Genomic DNA, 18,468 nt, shown 5'->3' on the forward strand with positions numbered 1-18,468 from the left:
GCAAAAAAATAAAACCTAGTGCTAATAAATCCAAAATACAGTCCAGGGGATTCAAACCCATTTTGAATATTGCTCACAAATGCTAATAAATTAACAAAGCATTAATTATACAAAACAGGGTCTTGCAGTGATTGTTACACTTACGTCAACAACTATAGCTACCTTAGAAGTAGCAATGATTTCATAAGCCCAGGGTAGATCTAGGCATTATTAAAAGAGCTGATCAAAAAACAAGTTAGGGCTTCCCTGGTGGCGCAGTGGTTGAGAGTCCGCCTGCCGATACAGGGGACACGGGTTTGTGCCCCGGTCCGGGAAGATCCCACATGCTGCAGAGCGGCTGGGCCCGTGAGCCATGGCCGCTGAGCCTGCGCGTCCGGAGCCTGTACTCCGCAATGGGAGAGGCCACAGCAGTAAGAGGCCCGCATACCGCAAAAAAAAAAAAAAAAAAAAGTTAAAGGCAAGTTCTTTAAAAATTCTTAAGATAAAATAAATACTAATATTCAGAGCTTCCACGATGACAGGGAACATCTTAGACAAATGGGGTGGAGCTACATAGTTGATTTTGTTTAAATAGAAACTTCTTTGACAAACAGAGGAAAGGCTGGGCAGTGCCAGGAGATGAGGCAATCCTCTCCTTTGCTCCAGACACACAAAATGTGGCCATTTCATCACCCTGCTGGTTGGCTCTGCCTTTTTGACCTCCGAGTCAGCTTTTTCTCTGGCCCTCCACCCTCCTTCCTTGTTTTTGAGACCTTAGTCCACTCACAGCCCTGTGATGTGGCACCACCTATGTCATCCATACTCTTCACATGGTTTCTAAAAGTTTGAATGATGTATTACTTATGTCAAAAACAAAAATTCTAAATTTCACGTGTAGTATGATTACAATTTTGTAGAAGTTACACATAGATATATACAGAGAGAAAGGAATAGGACAAAATGAAACAGTTTTGATAGGGCAGTAGAATTATAACTTCTTTGTTTTGATTTTAAGATTTCCTTTAATGATGTAAGGTTCTAGCAATAACATTTTAAACTTTAGTTTTAAAAATAAGTAAAAACAAACCAAAAAAAAAAAATTTAAAGATCAAGATGTATGGGAAAACAAGGAGCTAGAAGGCCTTTCAGATTGACAAATGGCTACATAAAATAATCTGCTTCTCAACAGTAAACCAGTAACTCTGTGTCTGAGCAGAAGGAAAGTAGTCAACTGGAAGAAGTGTTGACATACATGTCTGGCACAAGCAGAATGGAGCCCTACACACATGGCAGAGGTTTTCCTTGCTGTTGGCCAAGTACATGAAATGAAACTTTGTGGAAAAGGGAACTGCTATTTATCAAGGAAAAACATTTAAGCTAATAAAAAATACCCTATGACTATGAGACTGTGAACATTGCAGAAGGATGGGTGCTCAAGTTAAGGGAGCTCATTCCTACCTCAAGACCATAATAAGTATGGAGGGGTCAGGGAGGTGTCAAAAGGGAGAAATCACAAACAAGGAGGGGTCTGACCTAAGCATAGCTGCTGCCTCTTCGTCTTCCTCCTCTTTCAGTGAAGGAAGAAGGATCAGGTGGCAAAAAGCCAGGCTAAACTGCCAAGGTCAAGTGGAAAAGACTTAACCAGCAGGGGTTGAAAAAAGTGGTCTAAAGCAATGGAGACTAAGCTTTGCAAGTAGCACCAACTATCATCAGGGAGCCAGGCAAAGTTATAGAGAAAACCCCATTCGTACCAGAGCCCTCCTACTAGACCCCAGGTACCCAGCCCCTCAGGTGACCCTCCTACTACCCTTCTGAAATTATGCTCCCCTTCTAGGGGCCTCATGATCCAAATTTATTACATCACCACTGCTCCCAACCCTCAATCAAAACTAAGAATCATTACAACCATCCCAAATAGATATTGATCCCAAAGAAGCAAACGACATGAAGGTGTGATCAACTGACTGTGAAATAACGGGGTGTAGGAGTGGCTCTGCTCTATTTTGAGCAAGAAGTCTTTTAGTGCCACCTGGCAACTCTGTGTGCTGTTACCCACATCCTGCCTTCAGACCAGGGAACCACAGAGAATAATGTATGAAACTGCACTTTCAACTCTTGGGCCACCCACTCTCCTGCATCTCACCTCTCGGAGAGAAGCCTCATGCCTGCTGTGCATAGGATGTAAAGGGGGGTCTCCCTGTGCTTCCTCACAGGCACATGAGCAGCAGCAAAGCTCAGCAGAGGACGAAGGTAATCGCTGGCATGTTCTGGAGTGTCTGCCATTGCAGAGATTCCTTAAGTAAGATAAAATACTTTCTTTAAAGAGCAGATCACATAGACTCAGAAGACTGATACCCCATAAGGTTCTGTTTAAGGTCCTAAACATTTCTTTCATAAGAGAAGGGTAGCAATGAATCCCTCCCATTATCCAGAACCTCCGGAAGAAAAGGGTAGCTTTCTTTCCCCCTCTTCTCTTCTGTCCTCTCATTTCTGTAGCAGATAAAAGAGACTGACAATGAAATATATTCCATTTAGTACCTGGCTTGATTTTTTTAACCACTGGTTGGCTGTTACGGTCTCTCATCTGTTTGATGTCCAACAAGTCATGAGGATTCCCATTATGTCTTGGCCAGAAATAAACAAAAATCCGAGAGCCACTGCTGCCACAGTCCACAACAAGTCCATAATTTAGATTTGGGTCTTCAGTGTCAGTAGCTTCAAGATCTCCTACTCGAGCCAAATACCTAAGCCGGGCAAAAAGAGAAACTAGTGTTAAGCAAATAGCACCACCAGTTAATTCATCTGTTCGTGAGTCTTCATTAAGTGCCTACATGTGCCAGGCACACGGGACTACACATCCTAACAAAGGAATGAAACAATATTGACCATATTTACTGATGTATATGAGGCAACAGCTGGTTTATACTGAAATTAGGTAACCAAAAGACTCCCCTAAGTTTGGGGTTAGTTCTGAAACTGGCCAGGGTAGCAAATCTTTTACTAAGCATTAAAGGGCTTCTAGGCCTGAGTAAATACTGAGCCACTAAATTTGAGGGTGGTTTGCTATGCACACTAGATAACTAAAGTAATTCTAATAATTTCTTCTCTATTTATCTATCCTTTCTGTATATAAACATGAAGAATATGGCGGAATGATATCTGGCTGACAGCAGGAAGACGGAACAAGTAAAGATGTTACCACCAAAATCCCAAGGTTTGAGTCTCAGCTCTAGCACTTTCTATGTTTTGTGACCTTCAGGAAATTACTTCTCTCAAGCTGTTCCCTCATCTGTGAAATGAGGGTAGTTAGGAGTCTCTACTCTCAGAGAGGCAAAAATGTATGTTGAGCAGTTAGCACAGTGCTGTGCTTGTTACATAACTATTGGGAGAACAAATAGCAGAAGACTCTCTGGAGAAAAGGGCTGAAATATCCAGAAAGAAAAGAAGGCTAAAAGCTGATAAAACCCTTCTTCTGAGTGATGAGGCTTTAAATAATATTAAAGTTTCCTCAGAGCGTACGGGTCTGAAAAGTACAAACGTCACTGATGACTCCTCTTCAAAGGCTTCACCTGAAGAGGAGCCCGGTGAGAATGAGAATGGCTTTTAGCTTATTACTCAAAAAAGGAGAGCTCTTTCTTTCTTTTTCTTTTTCTTTTTTTTTTTTTTTTTTTTTTTGCGGTACGCGGGTCTCTCACTGTTGTGGCCTCTCCCGTTGCGGAGCTCCGGACGCGCAGGCTCAGCGGCCATGGCTCATGGGCCCAGCCGCTCCGCGTCATGTGGGATCTTCCCGGACCGGGGCACGAACCCGTGTCCCCTGCATTGGCAGGCGGACTCCCAACCACTGCGCCACCAGGGAAGCCCGGAGAGCTCTTTCTTGATGCTAATATATAATGCATGGTAGGCAGACTAAAATTTTGCCTTCTAGATTCTTTTAAATTTGAATAAATATTACCATAGGTTGAGCTAATAATTGAACGAATATTCTGAAAGTAATGTTGTGAATTTTTTCAAGTAATACACCTAAACTCCCTTCTGCCCTATCATCCAACATTGTCTTTAGAGGTAATGCCCAGATCCCCAAGACCCTTACATAGAACCCTTTAGAACTAGCTTTTGTGAAGCCTGAAACTAATATAATGGGAGAGGAAGGTTCTTTTACACAAAATATTCAACATTACAAATACAAAAGGGGCCCATGCAAGTGAGGGGTCTTGCATTGCAGGTAACATTCCCTTCACAGTAAATCCAGAAAAGTAAGCCATGTGTCATACCTCTCAGAACAATCTAGCCTGTGTTTACTGGTGATTTCACATTGCTACACAGACTACAGAGTTCCTTACTTTGGACAGAAAAGCAAACTTGATGAAAAGAAGACTGTGTAGAAACAGTTCTGAAATCAAAAAAGTAAAGCTGAGTACCTTTCCTATTCTATAACACACAATGCATTATTTTAAAAAGAGGAGAACATATATTTGAGCTTCAATACAATGCTGTAAATTATTGCTTAGGATAGGGTCAGGTAGAACTTTTTTCTGGATCTGATATGAGAGTGAGTTGCAGGAAGTGAAGCAGATGGTAAAAGTCTGTTACACACTAGAAAGGTTACAGTCCTAAAGATTCCATTCCACCACAGACTTTCCCATTCTAATCAAATGATTGGGCTGAAATGGGCTCACAATCCACCAGTCAACTCATAACAGCTCACTTCTATCACAGGAAAGCTGGGCAGACATCTGTGTGCCACAGATAGAAAAGAAATAGGCAAGATAATCCATCTCCAGCCCGAAGTGACTTTTCATTTCTCATCAGCAATCTTTCTACTTCACAGATCTTTATCTGCTTTCCTTCTCTGAAAACCACCCCTTCTACTTCTCTTTGACAAGATTCTGGATCCTGTCCCCTCCTGCTTAATGAATAACTTTTTCCAGTACATTGGTTCTCAAAATTTTGGGGCTCAGGACCCCTTATAGCCTTAAAAAAATTACTGGACCCCAAAGAGCTTTTGTGGTACATCTATCTATATTTACCATGTTAGAAAATAAAACAGAACATTTAAAAATACTTATTTATTTATTTAGACACAATAGCAAACTCATTACATATTAACATATTTTATGAAAAACAACTATTTTCTAAAACAAAAAAGTTAGAAGAGTGGCATTGTTTTAGAGTTCTGCAAATCTCTTTTGTGTCTGGATTAATAGAAGGTAACTAGATTCTCATATTTGCTTCTGTATTCAATCTGTTACGATAAGTTGTTTTGATTGAAGTATATGAAGAAAATCAAGCTTCACCCAGGTATGTTGTTGGAAAAGGGAAGAGTACTTTTTAGATCATTGGTACTACACTGAAACTTGACAAGTGGAGTTTCTTAAAGGTTGGTTGCAATGTGGAATCTAAACTCTAAGAACTTTTCATACTGTTACATTAAAATGCACTGGTCTTTCACTTTAAATTGCTTTTACCCATGCGTAATGTTGTCACATCGTATACTGGAAAATACTGGTTCGCTGAGCTATGCAAATCTTCTTAATGTTGACACATTTCATTCTACCAAAAAACCACACACATTAATGAATATCACTACCAATTTTATCAAAAAAGTCTTTTAAGTATTGGGAAGCTATCAAACTCACAGTGGCAGATACAAACTTCCCAAACTTCTAATTTTCACTTAAAAGCTCAAATTTTATCACTGGCAATAAATACTGACAGTTATTTTCCTTAAAGTGACAGGTTTTTACTTCATTCATTTTCAAGAAAATGTCTATGAAATACCCACATCTGAAATCTACAGTTTTTCTGACAGTTACTCTTTCAAGTGAAAACTAGTATTCCATGACTGTGTTCAGCTCACAATTCACACTAAGTGCTTTTCCTTGAGACAACCTGAGTATGCAACAGAAGTGCTTAATTCCTATTTCCCATTTTGTCACACAGAATATTAAAAAGGTATTCTTAAGTGGAATTAGACTTTTCTTCCCACTGCAATTGTGTGACAATGAAGACTGCCGTAACTACTAGTATAATTTGGTGCTCTATCTTGATTTGTGCTAAGGCACCAGCAGTTTTACCCACCATCGCTTTTGCATCATCAGTGTAAATGTCAACTCAGTGAAAAAGGCAAATAGTATCACCATAGCCAAAAGGTAGAAGGAACTCGGATGTCCATGACAGATGAATGGATAAACAAAATGTGGTATATACATACAATGGAATATGATTCAGCCTTAAAAAAAAAAGAAGGAAATCCTGCCATACGCTACAACATGGGTGAACCTTGAGGACATTATGCTAAGTGAAATAAGCCAGTCACAAAAGACAAATACTAGATAATTCTAGTATTTGTATATGAAGTTTGTAAAGTAAGCAAATTCATAGAAACAGAAAATGGAATAGTGGTTACCAGGGGCTGGGGATAGGGAAAAATTAGGGGTTGTTGTCTAATGGGTATAGAGTTTCAGATTTGCAAGATGAAAAAGTTCTGGAGATTGGCTTCATAGCCATGTGAATATACTTAACGGTACTGAACTATACACTTAAAAATGGTTAAGATGGGTAAATTGTGTTATGCGTTTTTAAACACAATTTTTTAAAAGGGCAAACAACATCTTAGTATTATCATCAAAATAGCTTTGGCCTCACACACTCCCTGAAAGGGTCTCAGAGACTCCCAAGCGTCAGTAAGCACTTTGAGAACCACTACTCTAACGTGACCTTTTTTCTAACACCCGTTTGGCTTCTCTACCTATTCCTCCCCCTTTCCCTTCTTTGATATGGCTTGCCGGTTCTCAAGAAGCCTCCCCTCAACAAGTTGATTCTTGTAATGATCTAAAAAAGGCCTCCCCCTTCTGTTCTAACATGTGGAGTGTCATTCTCTTTAAGCAGTTTGCTTACATTTCAGTATGAGCCCTAAGAGTTCTTTCATATTTGTTTGCTCCACCTCTCCATTTAGACTCTCAGCTTCTCAAGAGCTATTACCTTATCTGCATACCTCAATACAGACACAATGTTCCTCACATTTCTCTGATACATATCAATCAATCCTGATTGGCTTGGGCCTAGAGCTCACAATATGAAGCCGCTAGTTTGTTAATAATTCATCTGTGTCTTTGTATAGCTATATTCAAAATCAGTTGTTCTCCTTAGAAAATTTCAATGGCTTTCCAAAGCATCCTGTCATCCTCTTTGGTTCCTGTCAAGATAAGCAACTTTACAGCTCTCATTTGGGTACAACTCAACTTTGCTTTCTCTTCTCTCAGAAGTCGCCATGTGTGTATTGGCAGAAAAAAGTCAGCTGACACTAGAATACAAGGGAGAAAGATAGGACCAGATGACATTTATGTTACATTTCCCACTTGAATCCTTGATCAGTTGCTTCAGGCCGCAGAAAGTTCTGGAATTCTGATCTCTTATCACCTAATCAGGCTTCTTAACACTTTTCAACCACCTAAAGGTCTTCCTCTGTCTAGGCTCCTAATGCGGATGGATCACTGGTCCTTTCTCGGATATTTTCATTTCTGATTTGCAGTCCCAGCCTTAGCCATCATGGTTAATTACTTGCATTGCTGGGTCCTTCTGCTTTGCTGATACTGCACTAAGTCAACCCCTAAAGAAGACCTAAAGCCCAATAGAAAAGTTCCAAAAGCTTTGGATCCCTCACATCCACCGTCCCAGGAGAGATCTGATTCACCATCACATGCACTTACCCCCGCCTCACACACATATATCCTCTCTATTTGAGAAACATGATTTCCCTCTGGTCACTGCTGAGTCAATGAAAAGAAAGATACCCACATATACATCACCCAAGGTAGAAACGGAAGAGATTGCTTTTCGTTGCCATTATCCTCAAGACATTAACAGCATTAGAGCTATAACTAACCAAACCATTACCTAGCTTACAAAATCAACACTAATTACTGCTTCTAGAGTTCAAAAAAAACTCAGTAATATGCCAGAAGTCCATTAAAGTGGTCCCCCATCAGCATGGAGCTACCACCTCTTTGATGAATGTCATCATATCCCAACTCTGTTCAAGGCTCAAAACCAAATATAATGACATTATAGCCAAAGTAGCTGTGCATGACTGATGATAGCAATACATACCCAGAAAAGGATCTTGTAAGGTTACTACTTATCTCCTAACAAGATTAATCAGATCAGTCAGGAACATTTATAATTTAAAGCTCTGCTTATAAACATTATAAACACCATTAAGGACAAGTAAATGAATAAATGAATAAATGCAAATAAATGCCTTCAATTTCACCAGCAAAATCTCTGAATTTTTCCCTTAACTTCACCTGTATATCTGTTTATCATTTTTATTCTAACCATAAGTAATGGCTCTTTTTCACTTGCTTTAAACAGAATTAAAACTCCTAAGGAAGGTCAGTATTGAGCTGATTGCTGACACAGTAGCGCTCATTCAGTTATTCCCAGATGGCAAAGGAACGTGAGGCACCACCTTTCAATAGCTACATTCTTCAGGACAATAAGTCAACCAGACAAATATTTCCCCACTAATAAAGACAGTAGTGGGGTTACCAAAAAGTGAACAATATTAAACATTAAGGTGAAAAAGAAATGTACTGAATATACAGAACACTTAAGAACGGTTCACTGTTTGTCTTGCACAACATGTATGAATACATGCTAAAAGCACCCCTTATACTAAAAATTATTAATAAATTTTAACAATTTACCCAGTATCCAGGACTAGCACTTTGCAGCAGAACTTTCTGATATGATGGAAATATTCCCTTTCTGCACTGTCTGATAGGATAGCTACTAGCCACATGTGGCCAGTGAACATTCGAAATGTGACTAGTACAAATAAGGAACTGAATTTTTATTTTATTTAATTTAAATTAATTTATATTTAAATAGCCTCTGTGGGTAGTGGCTACCCTATTGGATACCACAGTGTAGACAGTGTTTGTTGAGTAAGTGAATAGATGAATGAATAAATGGGTGTAAAATATGAATTAAGTACGATGAAGTTGTTGGAGCCCATCTTATATGCCACATGCTAGACAAATAGTTGATTAAAACACATCTAACAAAAATTATTCTTAAAAACAGCTTTGCTGTGCGTGTTGTGGGGAGAAGGCAAGAGGTATATGGGAAACCTCTCTGTCCTTCTGCTCAATTTAGCTGTGAACCTAAAACTGCTCTAAAAAATAAAGTTTGTTTTAGAAATATAAATTAAAAAAAAAATTCTGGATTCTATCCTTACTGACACCCATCAATCTGTAAATTTACCTTTTCCTAAATTCTAGTTCTGATGCAAACCTTCTGCTTTCTCCTTCCAGAAGCCATGTGGGCATATGTTTGTAAAACAACAGCTCTTCAGTTTTGAAACTACTGAGGGAAAACCCCCATGCAGGCTTCTAAAATCCTGGGCCATATCACCTCAGAAGTGATATGCTATATATATACTAATATGTATAAAATAGATAACTAATAAGAACCTGCTGTATAAAAAAATAAATAAAATAAAATTTAAAAATTAAAAAAAAGAAGTGATATGCTAGGTTCTACCAATGGCTGAAAAAATTCAAATTAAAACATTTTTTCTGGGCTTCCCTGGTGGCACAGTGGTTGAGAGTCTGCCTGCCGATGCTGGGGACACGGGTTCGTGCCCCGGTCTGGGAAGATCCCACATACCGCGGAGCGGCTGAGCCTGCGCGTCCGGAGCCTGTGCTCCGCAACAGTGAGAGGCCCGCATACCGCAAAAAAAAAAAAAAAAAAAAACATTTTTTCTATATAAAATATTGATATAATTTCATCATGTGAATTAAGAACAATTTAAGTTGGAAAAAATATGACTATATTCAATGTATGTAATATAAAAATCACAACCACAAGCACTTGTCCTAATTTTTAATAAGCTGTTGAACTTGAGTGTTAGGTGTTTTCATCAATTCCTAATTATTTGTTTAATCATTTTATCATCAGCTAGTGCTTACCAGTGCCTAAGTAGTAACAGCTGCCACAGAAAAGAAATTCTGGAAGGAAAAAATTTAAATGGAGATAATGCTTCCCCTTATCTTCACTGCATATTTGCAGGGCACAAAACAGAATTAGAGAACAGAAAAATCAAGATTATTCCAAATAATACTAATAAGACTAATATCTGTGATGTACCAGGCAGTGCTAGGTGTTTTTCTTTTTTAATCCAAATGACAAGACAAGGCAGGCATTTTACCTCCACTTTATACTTAAAGAAATGAGATCCCAGAATAGAGCACCTGTCTGAGATAACCCAACTAGAGAATGATGGGCTGATTGGCTCTAAAATCAATCTCTTTCCCCTATACCACAATACTTCGTTCCCAGATAAATATAACTAAACTGTAGAGCAATGGTTCCCAACTTAGGCTGCATATTAGAATCACCTTGAGAAAAAGTCCAGTTATTTGCATTTTTTAAAGGTCCCCAAGTAATTCGGATACATAAAGTGAAAACCACTGACTTAAGGTCATCGTTAACACAAATAATTAGACTGTATAATAAAATAGTTTAAACAAAATGTGTAGAACTGTTTAGCACTATAGAAATGGTCTGTAGAAATTCTGAGTTACTGAGTCTACTTTTTTTTTTTTGGCTGTGTTGGGTCTTCGCTGCTGAGCAGGGGCTTTCTCTAGTTGCGGCGAGCAAGGCCTACTCTTCGTTGAGGTGCACAGGCTTCTCACTGTGGTGGCTTGTCTTGTTGCGGAGCACTGGCTCTAGATGTGCGGGCTTCAGTAGTTGTGGCACGCAGGCTTAGTAGTTGTGGCTTGCAGGCTCTAGAGCTCAGGCTCAGTAGTTGTGGTGCATGGGCTTAGTTGCTCTGCGGCATGTGGGATCTTCCCAGACCAGGGCTCGAACCCAGGTCCCCTGCATTGGCAGGCAGATTCTTAACCACTGTGCCACCAGGGAAGCCCCCGAGTCTACTTTTAATAAATTTCCTCTCTCTTGCCTCACTGTCAAGATGTCAGTACGTTATTAATTACTGTCATCAGTGTGCCCGCATCTAATGACCATCACACCCCTCCCACTACCACCATTCTAACTTGCTATTATTTGCTGTGTCCTGAGACCAGAGAGAACCGAGCTAATTACAACAGTATGCACAAGTACACAGTACTATATTTAAAATGGATAGGGACTTCCCTGGTGGCATAGTGGTTAAGAATCCGCCTGCCAATGCGGGGGACATGGGTTCGAGCCCTGGTCTGGGAGAATCCCACATGCCGCGGAGCGACTAAGCCCATGCGCCACAACTACTGAGCCTGCGCTCTAGAGCCTGTGAGCCACAACCACTGAGGCCGTGTGTCACAACTACTGAAGCCTGCGCACCCTAGAGCCCGTGCTCTACAACAAGAGAAGCCACCGCAATGAGAAGCCTGCGCACCACAACAAAGAGTAGCCCCCGCTCCCTGCAACTAGAGAAAGTCCACGTGCGGCAACAAAGACCCAACGCAGCCAAAAATAAACAAATAAAATAAATAAATAAAATAAAATGGATAACCAACAAGGACCTACTATACAGCACAAGAAACTCTCCTCAATATTATGTAACAACCTAAATGGGGCAAGAATTTGAAAAAGAATAGATATATGTATATGAATAACTGAATCGCTTTGCTGTACACCTGAAATTAACACAACATTGTTAACAGACTACAATATAAAATAAAAAGTTGAAAAAAACAAAAAAAAAACAGTATGTAAAACAAAAGTAAACAGCCTCTATGTGAGAGCCTTTCTTATCAGTATAGTACATAAGCTCTTAGTACATGAACGCAGTGATATCAAAATTGGTTACTCATGAGCCTCTTCTTATTAAGTTCTGATTCTTAACTTTATTCCTCATTCTTGACTATGTACAGTTCCTGATTCTTTATTCCTGATTCTACATAGTTATACTTAAACTACTATCTCATCAGGAAACAATTATTCCTTCACATCTGCCTCTCTACCTAGATTATTAACTGCATGAGTTCAGGGGCCACGTTTTATTCATCTTCGTACCCTAGCGCCTAGCACAGTCACACACACAGCAAGCTCTCAACAGATGTTTGCTTCCTAAATGACTCATGTAGGCAGCCATGACTGAAGTTTAAGGACACATAGTAATTTGTGGCCATATGCACATAACACTTCATTAAAGAACAAGGAGCTCTAGGCTATATGGCTGCTGGCTGCTCAGCCAGAGCATTACAGGGTGTGAGGATTTTGTTAAGCTCATTACACAGGCACAGTCTGTGTGTTCCTTAGCTCTGTGGCTAACTTGTTTCAATTAATTCAGCATAAGTATTTATTGAATCTGGCCACCTGCGTTTAGTGGTAGATAAGAAGTATCAGATCACTCTACCTCCCAGTATCCCTCAGATGCATTTACTTCTCTTCATCATCATTGCTGCCACCCAAGTCTAGGCCACCATCATCTCTCTACTGGAGGATTCCAATTCATTCTCCACCATGCCATCAAAATGACCTTTCTGTAAAAAGCATTTCTGATCATATCACTCTTCAAAGCCTTTCAAAGTCTTCCCTCTGCCCTTAAGTCTAAACCCCCTAAAATGGCTTAATAGGCCCAGCCTGATCTACCTCTCCAGCTATATAGATCACCACTCACTGCCTAGCAGTCTTTACTCTAGCCATATTATCCTACATAGAATTCCATAATTAGACCATGCTATGTTCCAGTGAGAAACTGTGCTCAGGTATGTCAAGAAAATCTCAATAAGCATTTAAAAAACTCAAATTATGGGCTCAGTTTTCCAAAGCTACAGGCTTCTTAAGACCAACTGTTGACAACTCTAGTCATCTATCTAAATAAGTGTTCCCTCTTCGAAAAGGAAGAAAGAAAAATACAAAGGAATAGTGCTGCTAGATGAGAAAAGTTTGAAAATATAAACTTCTTGAGAAAAAGTACCAAGTCTCCATGCCCTAGTTCCTATCACCCAGCACATAGTAGCTGCTAAATAAATGTTTGTTGAATGAATGAATGACCAAAGTGAATAGGAAATGAGAAATTCTGGGGACAGAACAACCCAGAAATATTAAGGGGAGGAGGTATGTGTCCCAATTCTGACCAAAAAGATTTAAGGAAAGGGTTGCTAGAGGTTTCCAGGAAGGGTCTTCACTCTTATAAGAAAGCATGCAAGACCCATTTCTCTCCTGCAGGACATGAGTGAGGATGCAGGTAGTCCTGGCTGCTATTATGCAACCATTTAGTAAGCTGACAAAATGGGCAACTGAGACAGAGACTCCCATCCTGACAGCCAATGTTGAACTTGTGGTCCCTCTATCCCTGGACTTCTTGTTATGTGAGCCAATAAACTTTGTTATTATTTAAGTTGGTCTGACTGTTACTTGCAGCCCAAAGCCTCCTAACTGATACTTTCTGGGAAGCAATAAAGAGAAAATTATGTTGAAGATGATAAACACATGTCATCATTTCATTCTGTAGCCTAATCAGAAACTAACCTTTAAAAAATAGCAACTTCTATGCAACTGGCAAGGCATTAAAACTATATCAAATAATTCAAATATATTTTCTGTGAAAAAAGGTATTCAGTTCACACTGAACTAACAGGAGAGTAGACTCTACAGAAGAAAATACTAATGAACCGGAAGGCACGGCAATATATTAATAAAATATCCAGAAAAAACAGAGAGAAAAAAGACTGAAAAAAAAAAGAAATGAATAGAGCATCAGTGGGCTGTAAGAAAACGTCACACGGCTCAGTATGTCACTGGAGACACCAAAGGAAAAGTGGGAGAGGATAGAAAAATATTTGAAGAAATAATGGTTAAAATTTTTCCAAATTTGATGAAAAATTACAATCCATAGATCCAAGAATCAACAAATCACAAACATAAGAATCATGAAGAGGGAATTCCCTGGTGGTCCAGTGATTAAGACTTTGCCTTCCAATGCAGGGGGTGTGGGTTCGATCCCTGGTCTGGGAGCTAAGGTCCCACATGCCTCAGGGCCAAAAAACCAAAATATAAAACAGAAACGATATTGTAACAAATTCAATAAAGACTTTAAAAATGGTTCACATCAAAAAAATCTTTAGGGCTTCCCTGGTGGCGCAGTGGTTAAGAATCTGCCTGCCAGTGTAGGGGACATGGGTTTGAGCACTGGTCCAGGAAGACTCCACATGCCATGGAGCAACTAAGTCTGTGTGTCACAACTACTGAACCTGCACTCTGGAGCCCGTGAGCCACAACTACTGAGCCCACATGCCACAACTACTGAAGCCCACGTGCCTAGAGCCCATGTTCCACAACAAGACAAGCCACTGCAATGAGAAGCCTGTGCACCCCAATGAAGAGTAGCCCCCACTCGCCACAACCAGAGAAAAGCCTGTGCGCAGCAACGAAGACCCAACACAACCAAAAATAAAATAAAATAAATAAATTTTAAAAAATAAAAATTATTTTTTAAAAAATCTTTAAAAAAAGAAAAAAGAATCATGAAGAAAACTACACCAAGGCACATCATAATCGAATTGTTTAAAACCAGTGATAAAGAGAAAACCTTAAAAGCAGCCAGAGGAAGACATATTATGTACAGAGAGAACAAAGATAAAAATGACAGCAGACTTCTCCTAAGACAAGCCAGGAGACAGTGAAGCATCATCTATAAAGTAATGAAAGACGAAAACGATCAACCTAGAGTTCCATACTCAGTGAACATTTCTTTTAAAGGGAAAACAAAATAAAGACTTTTCCAGTCACATAAAAGTTTAAAGAATTCACCAACCACAAACTCACACTACTAGAAATGTTAAAGGAAGACCTTTAGGCAAAAGGAAAATGATACCAGATGGAAATATGAAATCTACACAAAGGAATGAAGAAGCCCAGAAATGGTAAATATACAAGTCTTTTTTTCTTATTTTTAAAAACCTCTTTAAAAAATAACTGAATGCTTAAAGCAAAAATAATAACACATGGTGGAGCTTATAACATATGTAGAAGTAAAAGATATGACAACAATAGCACCAAGGCCAAGGGGAAAGAGAGGAATGAAAGTACACTGTTGTTAGGTTCTTACACTGTGTGTGAAGAGGTATAATATTACTTGAAGTAATAAGTTAAAGATGTATACTCTAAACCCTAAAGCAACCACTGAAAAAATAAAAACAGAGTTATATCTAATAAGCCAAGAAAGGGGCTAAAATGGAATCATAAAAAATGTACTCAATTCAAAAGAAGGGAAAAAAAGAGGAAAGACAAACAAAGAACAGATGTGACAAGCAGAAAACAAATAGCAAGACAGATTAAAATCTAAACAATTGATAAATGTAAATAGCCTGAAGGGCCCAAATAAAAGGCAGACATTGCCAGATTGGGTAGAAAGAAAGACTCAACTAAACTCTGCCTACAAGAAGCTCACTTTAAACATAAAGACACAAATAGGCTAAAACTAAAAGAATGGAAAAACATCTATCATGCTAAAACTGACACAAGAAAGCTGAAGTTGCTATTGATATATTAATACCAGACTAGTAGATTTCAGAGCAAAGAATATAGTCAAAGATAAAGAGTCATTTAATAATGATAAAAGGGTCAATTCATCAAGAGTACATAACAATCCTAAACATTTATGCACCCAGTAAGTCAGCCCACCAAGACAAAAAAACAGAAAGATGTCTTTCATGGTTAAAATGCAGCAACAGCATTCCTGAATCAAAACTGAACATTGCCTAAATGGGGCTTAAGATCTTCTTTATGTAATAAGTGGCATGCAGTTTTACTAATAAAAGTGCGGTATTCCCCAAAAGAGTCAAAGGTGGTAGTGTGTTAAACAGCTTATCAAAATATTTATGACTTCAACACCAAAGCCAATCGAAGTGATGTAAAGCTGACTCACCTTTCATATTGCCTGTCTCGTGGTAATGAAGCACCCCAATGTCTAAAGTCCATGATTAACATAAGCAAAAGGAGACAGGATATGAAGAAGAGTCCTAGGAATGCCACCCGCTGCCGGGGAAATGGGCTCACTGTGGGCACAGTGAAGTACCAAGAGGCTGGGCAGAGGTAGGAAAAACTGATCCTGAAATGAGACAAACATTAGTAAGAAAAGTCTCTACAATCCAGTGCTAAAAAATGGTTTTTAAGCTGAATTAAAGCGCTTCCTGATAAAGGCAAAAAATTTATGCCCCCAGAAGTCTAAATGTTCATTTAGTCTCGAATTTTAGAAAAGGACATATATAGTTCATGGAGCTTCTACTATATAAATAAAAAAAGGCTTCTCTGCTCTTTTTTCAGAGTGCACTTTGGGATTGCAGTTCAAAGAACCAACTTCATGTTAATGAAAAGATCACCAGTCTCCCTGTGCAATCTCATAACGCTGAAGAATCAGAGCACTTGTAATATTCCCATCAAGAATGCTGTCAAAAAAACTGGATAGTCAGAAAATTTATTCAACTGATTTTTAAAAATATTTTAATACGTAACATACGCACACAATAAAAAAAAAATCAAACAGTTTAAAGGATATATAGTGGAAAGTGAGTCTTGTGCCTTAACCCCATCATTTCCCTCTCAGAGGCAACCACTGTTACCCAGGGATATTCTTGTATACACAAGCATAAATACATACCATATAGGTAATATATCTGTGTGTGTGTCTGTGTGTGTGTCTCCATTCCTTTGGTTTTACACCATACCTACTGTTCTGCATCTTTCTCCACTTACTCTATTTGACAACTGTCTCATTTGGTACCTGTTGCTCCACAGATCCACATTAATCTTTTCTGAAAGCTTCAGAGTGTTATAATGTATGGATAAGCATACTCAACTGTCAAGTTCACTTTCCCTAGTAATTCAGAAGGACCTCGGTCTGTTTTCAAAGTTCATTAAAAAAATTTTTTTTGTTTTGTTTTTGTTTTTTGGGTTTTTTTTAACCTCCTCAAGGGGTACCTAGCTTCACTCAAGTGGAAACTTGAAAGAACATTACAATCTAGCACTTACCAGAGCTGAGCAAGCACTCACTCTATCACCCCGGGGGCTCTGAGCTGTAAGGTATTGTTGAATCTGCCTTCAAAAGAATGCAGCTTTGATCTTTGCATCCAGCTGACCAGGCTGCGAAGTCCATATGCAGCCCTAGAGCAAACCTCACTCGTAACAGTCTCCCAGCCACCCCCCACCGAGCTCCCAGCTGAGGATAAAGTCTGCAACCTTACCTAGCCATGGGTTCCCTTCAGTGGTCTCAAGGCCTGTCACCTCCTTTTCCTTTTGCCTTGAGAAGGTGGTCTCCTCGTCCCAGTCATCTCCGAAGTCTGCAGTCTGGAAAGAGCTGGTTGGGGTTCCGGCTCACCTCCAGCAGTACCCACGAGACTAGACCCCATACCCCACCACGAGAAGCTCATGGCGTCCACCCACTCCCCGGGCTCCCACTCCAGATCCGTATGCTCTTGTTCCTGGGGCTCAGTGGACCCTACCCAGGCTCCCTGGGTGCGGGGTATTCTAGAGGGCCAGCGACATCCTCGAGGAACCCGCGGTCCGCCCCTCCCGGCCCCGCAGCCCTCCCGAGCTCACACTCACGGGTCGAGCGGCCCGCCGGCTCCCTCAGCTCCGCTCTGCTAGGTCCGGAGATGCTCCCCGCGGCCTCTAACCGAGCCGGAAGGAGGCCTGGGCCGCCGGCGGCGCCACGTCCCCAAGGAAACCGCAGGGAGCCAATGACTGACAGGGGACCCGCGGAGAGGGGCCCGCCTTCCGCCCAGCTGGGGCCGCGGGCGAACCAGCTCCGTCGGCCGCACGTCGGTCCGCCAGGGTGGCCAGTCCCCTAGAGCGCTAGGCCTTAATGCCCGCCCCGGGATTTCGAGCGCGTCCAATCCGGAAGGGCGTCGTGCGGGGCTCCGCCTGATGGGGCCGGCTGTGGCTCACAGGTGAGCAGTACGGAGCGGCGTCCAGGTACTTTGCGGCTGCTACCCTCTCGGTGGCGCTAGTTCTCTGCTGGCTGTTTTCTCTGCGGTCGTTTTCAGGACGGAGCGGCTCGGGTGCGTGGGTCTCGGGGTGTTCGCGACACAAGTGCATCCCTTGCCTAAAGCCAGTCGGAGGTTTTGTGTCCACAAATCCTGCCCTGCAGAATGGCAGTTCTCCCACCACAAACCTTCCCTACAGCCTCCCAAACAGATGCCCCGGATCCACTGTGTTGTCCCATGAGAAAAAAACACAAGTTGGGGGGTAATGACGACTACACCGCAGCGCTTATATCCATTCATTCAACATTCATTTAATGTCTACTGTGAGCCAAACATTAAGAGCGGCTGTGTCCCTGCCCTCCCGGACCTTAACGGTGATACACAAAAGGTAATGTTTCCTGAATGTTGTTTTTGTACCTTGCTTACACCAGCCCCTTCTCTCATGTCCAGGCGGGAGCCGCTTGGACAGGGTGAAATCCAAGTCCTTACAAACTTGGCACACACATGGCCGTCCACGACCTGCCCATGCAGCATCTGCTGCTGCTCCGCACCT

The 18,468-nt window shown here is 40.7% G+C and overlaps 1 protein-coding gene across 1 annotated transcript in view; it reads right to left on the reverse strand.

Annotated features, from left to right (window-relative positions):
• Positions 1-16,672, reverse strand: part of ENTPD7 (ectonucleoside triphosphate diphosphohydrolase 7) — a 36,329-nt gene extending 19,657 nt beyond the window's left edge. The window contains exons 1-4 of the mRNA XM_065894437.1: positions 16,659-16,672; positions 15,860-16,042; positions 2,518-2,723; positions 2,123-2,273 (exon numbers count right to left, since the gene is read on the reverse strand). Of these exons, the coding sequence (XP_065750509.1) occupies positions 2,123-2,273; positions 2,518-2,723; positions 15,860-16,042; positions 16,659-16,672 (554 nt within the window). The remainder of the gene's footprint in view (positions 1-2,122; positions 2,274-2,517; positions 2,724-15,859; positions 16,043-16,658) is intronic.
• Positions 16,673-18,468: the final 1,796 nt, after the last annotated feature.

This window comes from Phocoena phocoena, chromosome 16 (genome assembly GCF_963924675.1).
Source record: "Phocoena phocoena chromosome 16, mPhoPho1.1, whole genome shotgun sequence".
Classification (NCBI taxonomy): domain Eukaryota; kingdom Metazoa; phylum Chordata; class Mammalia; order Artiodactyla; family Phocoenidae; genus Phocoena; species Phocoena phocoena.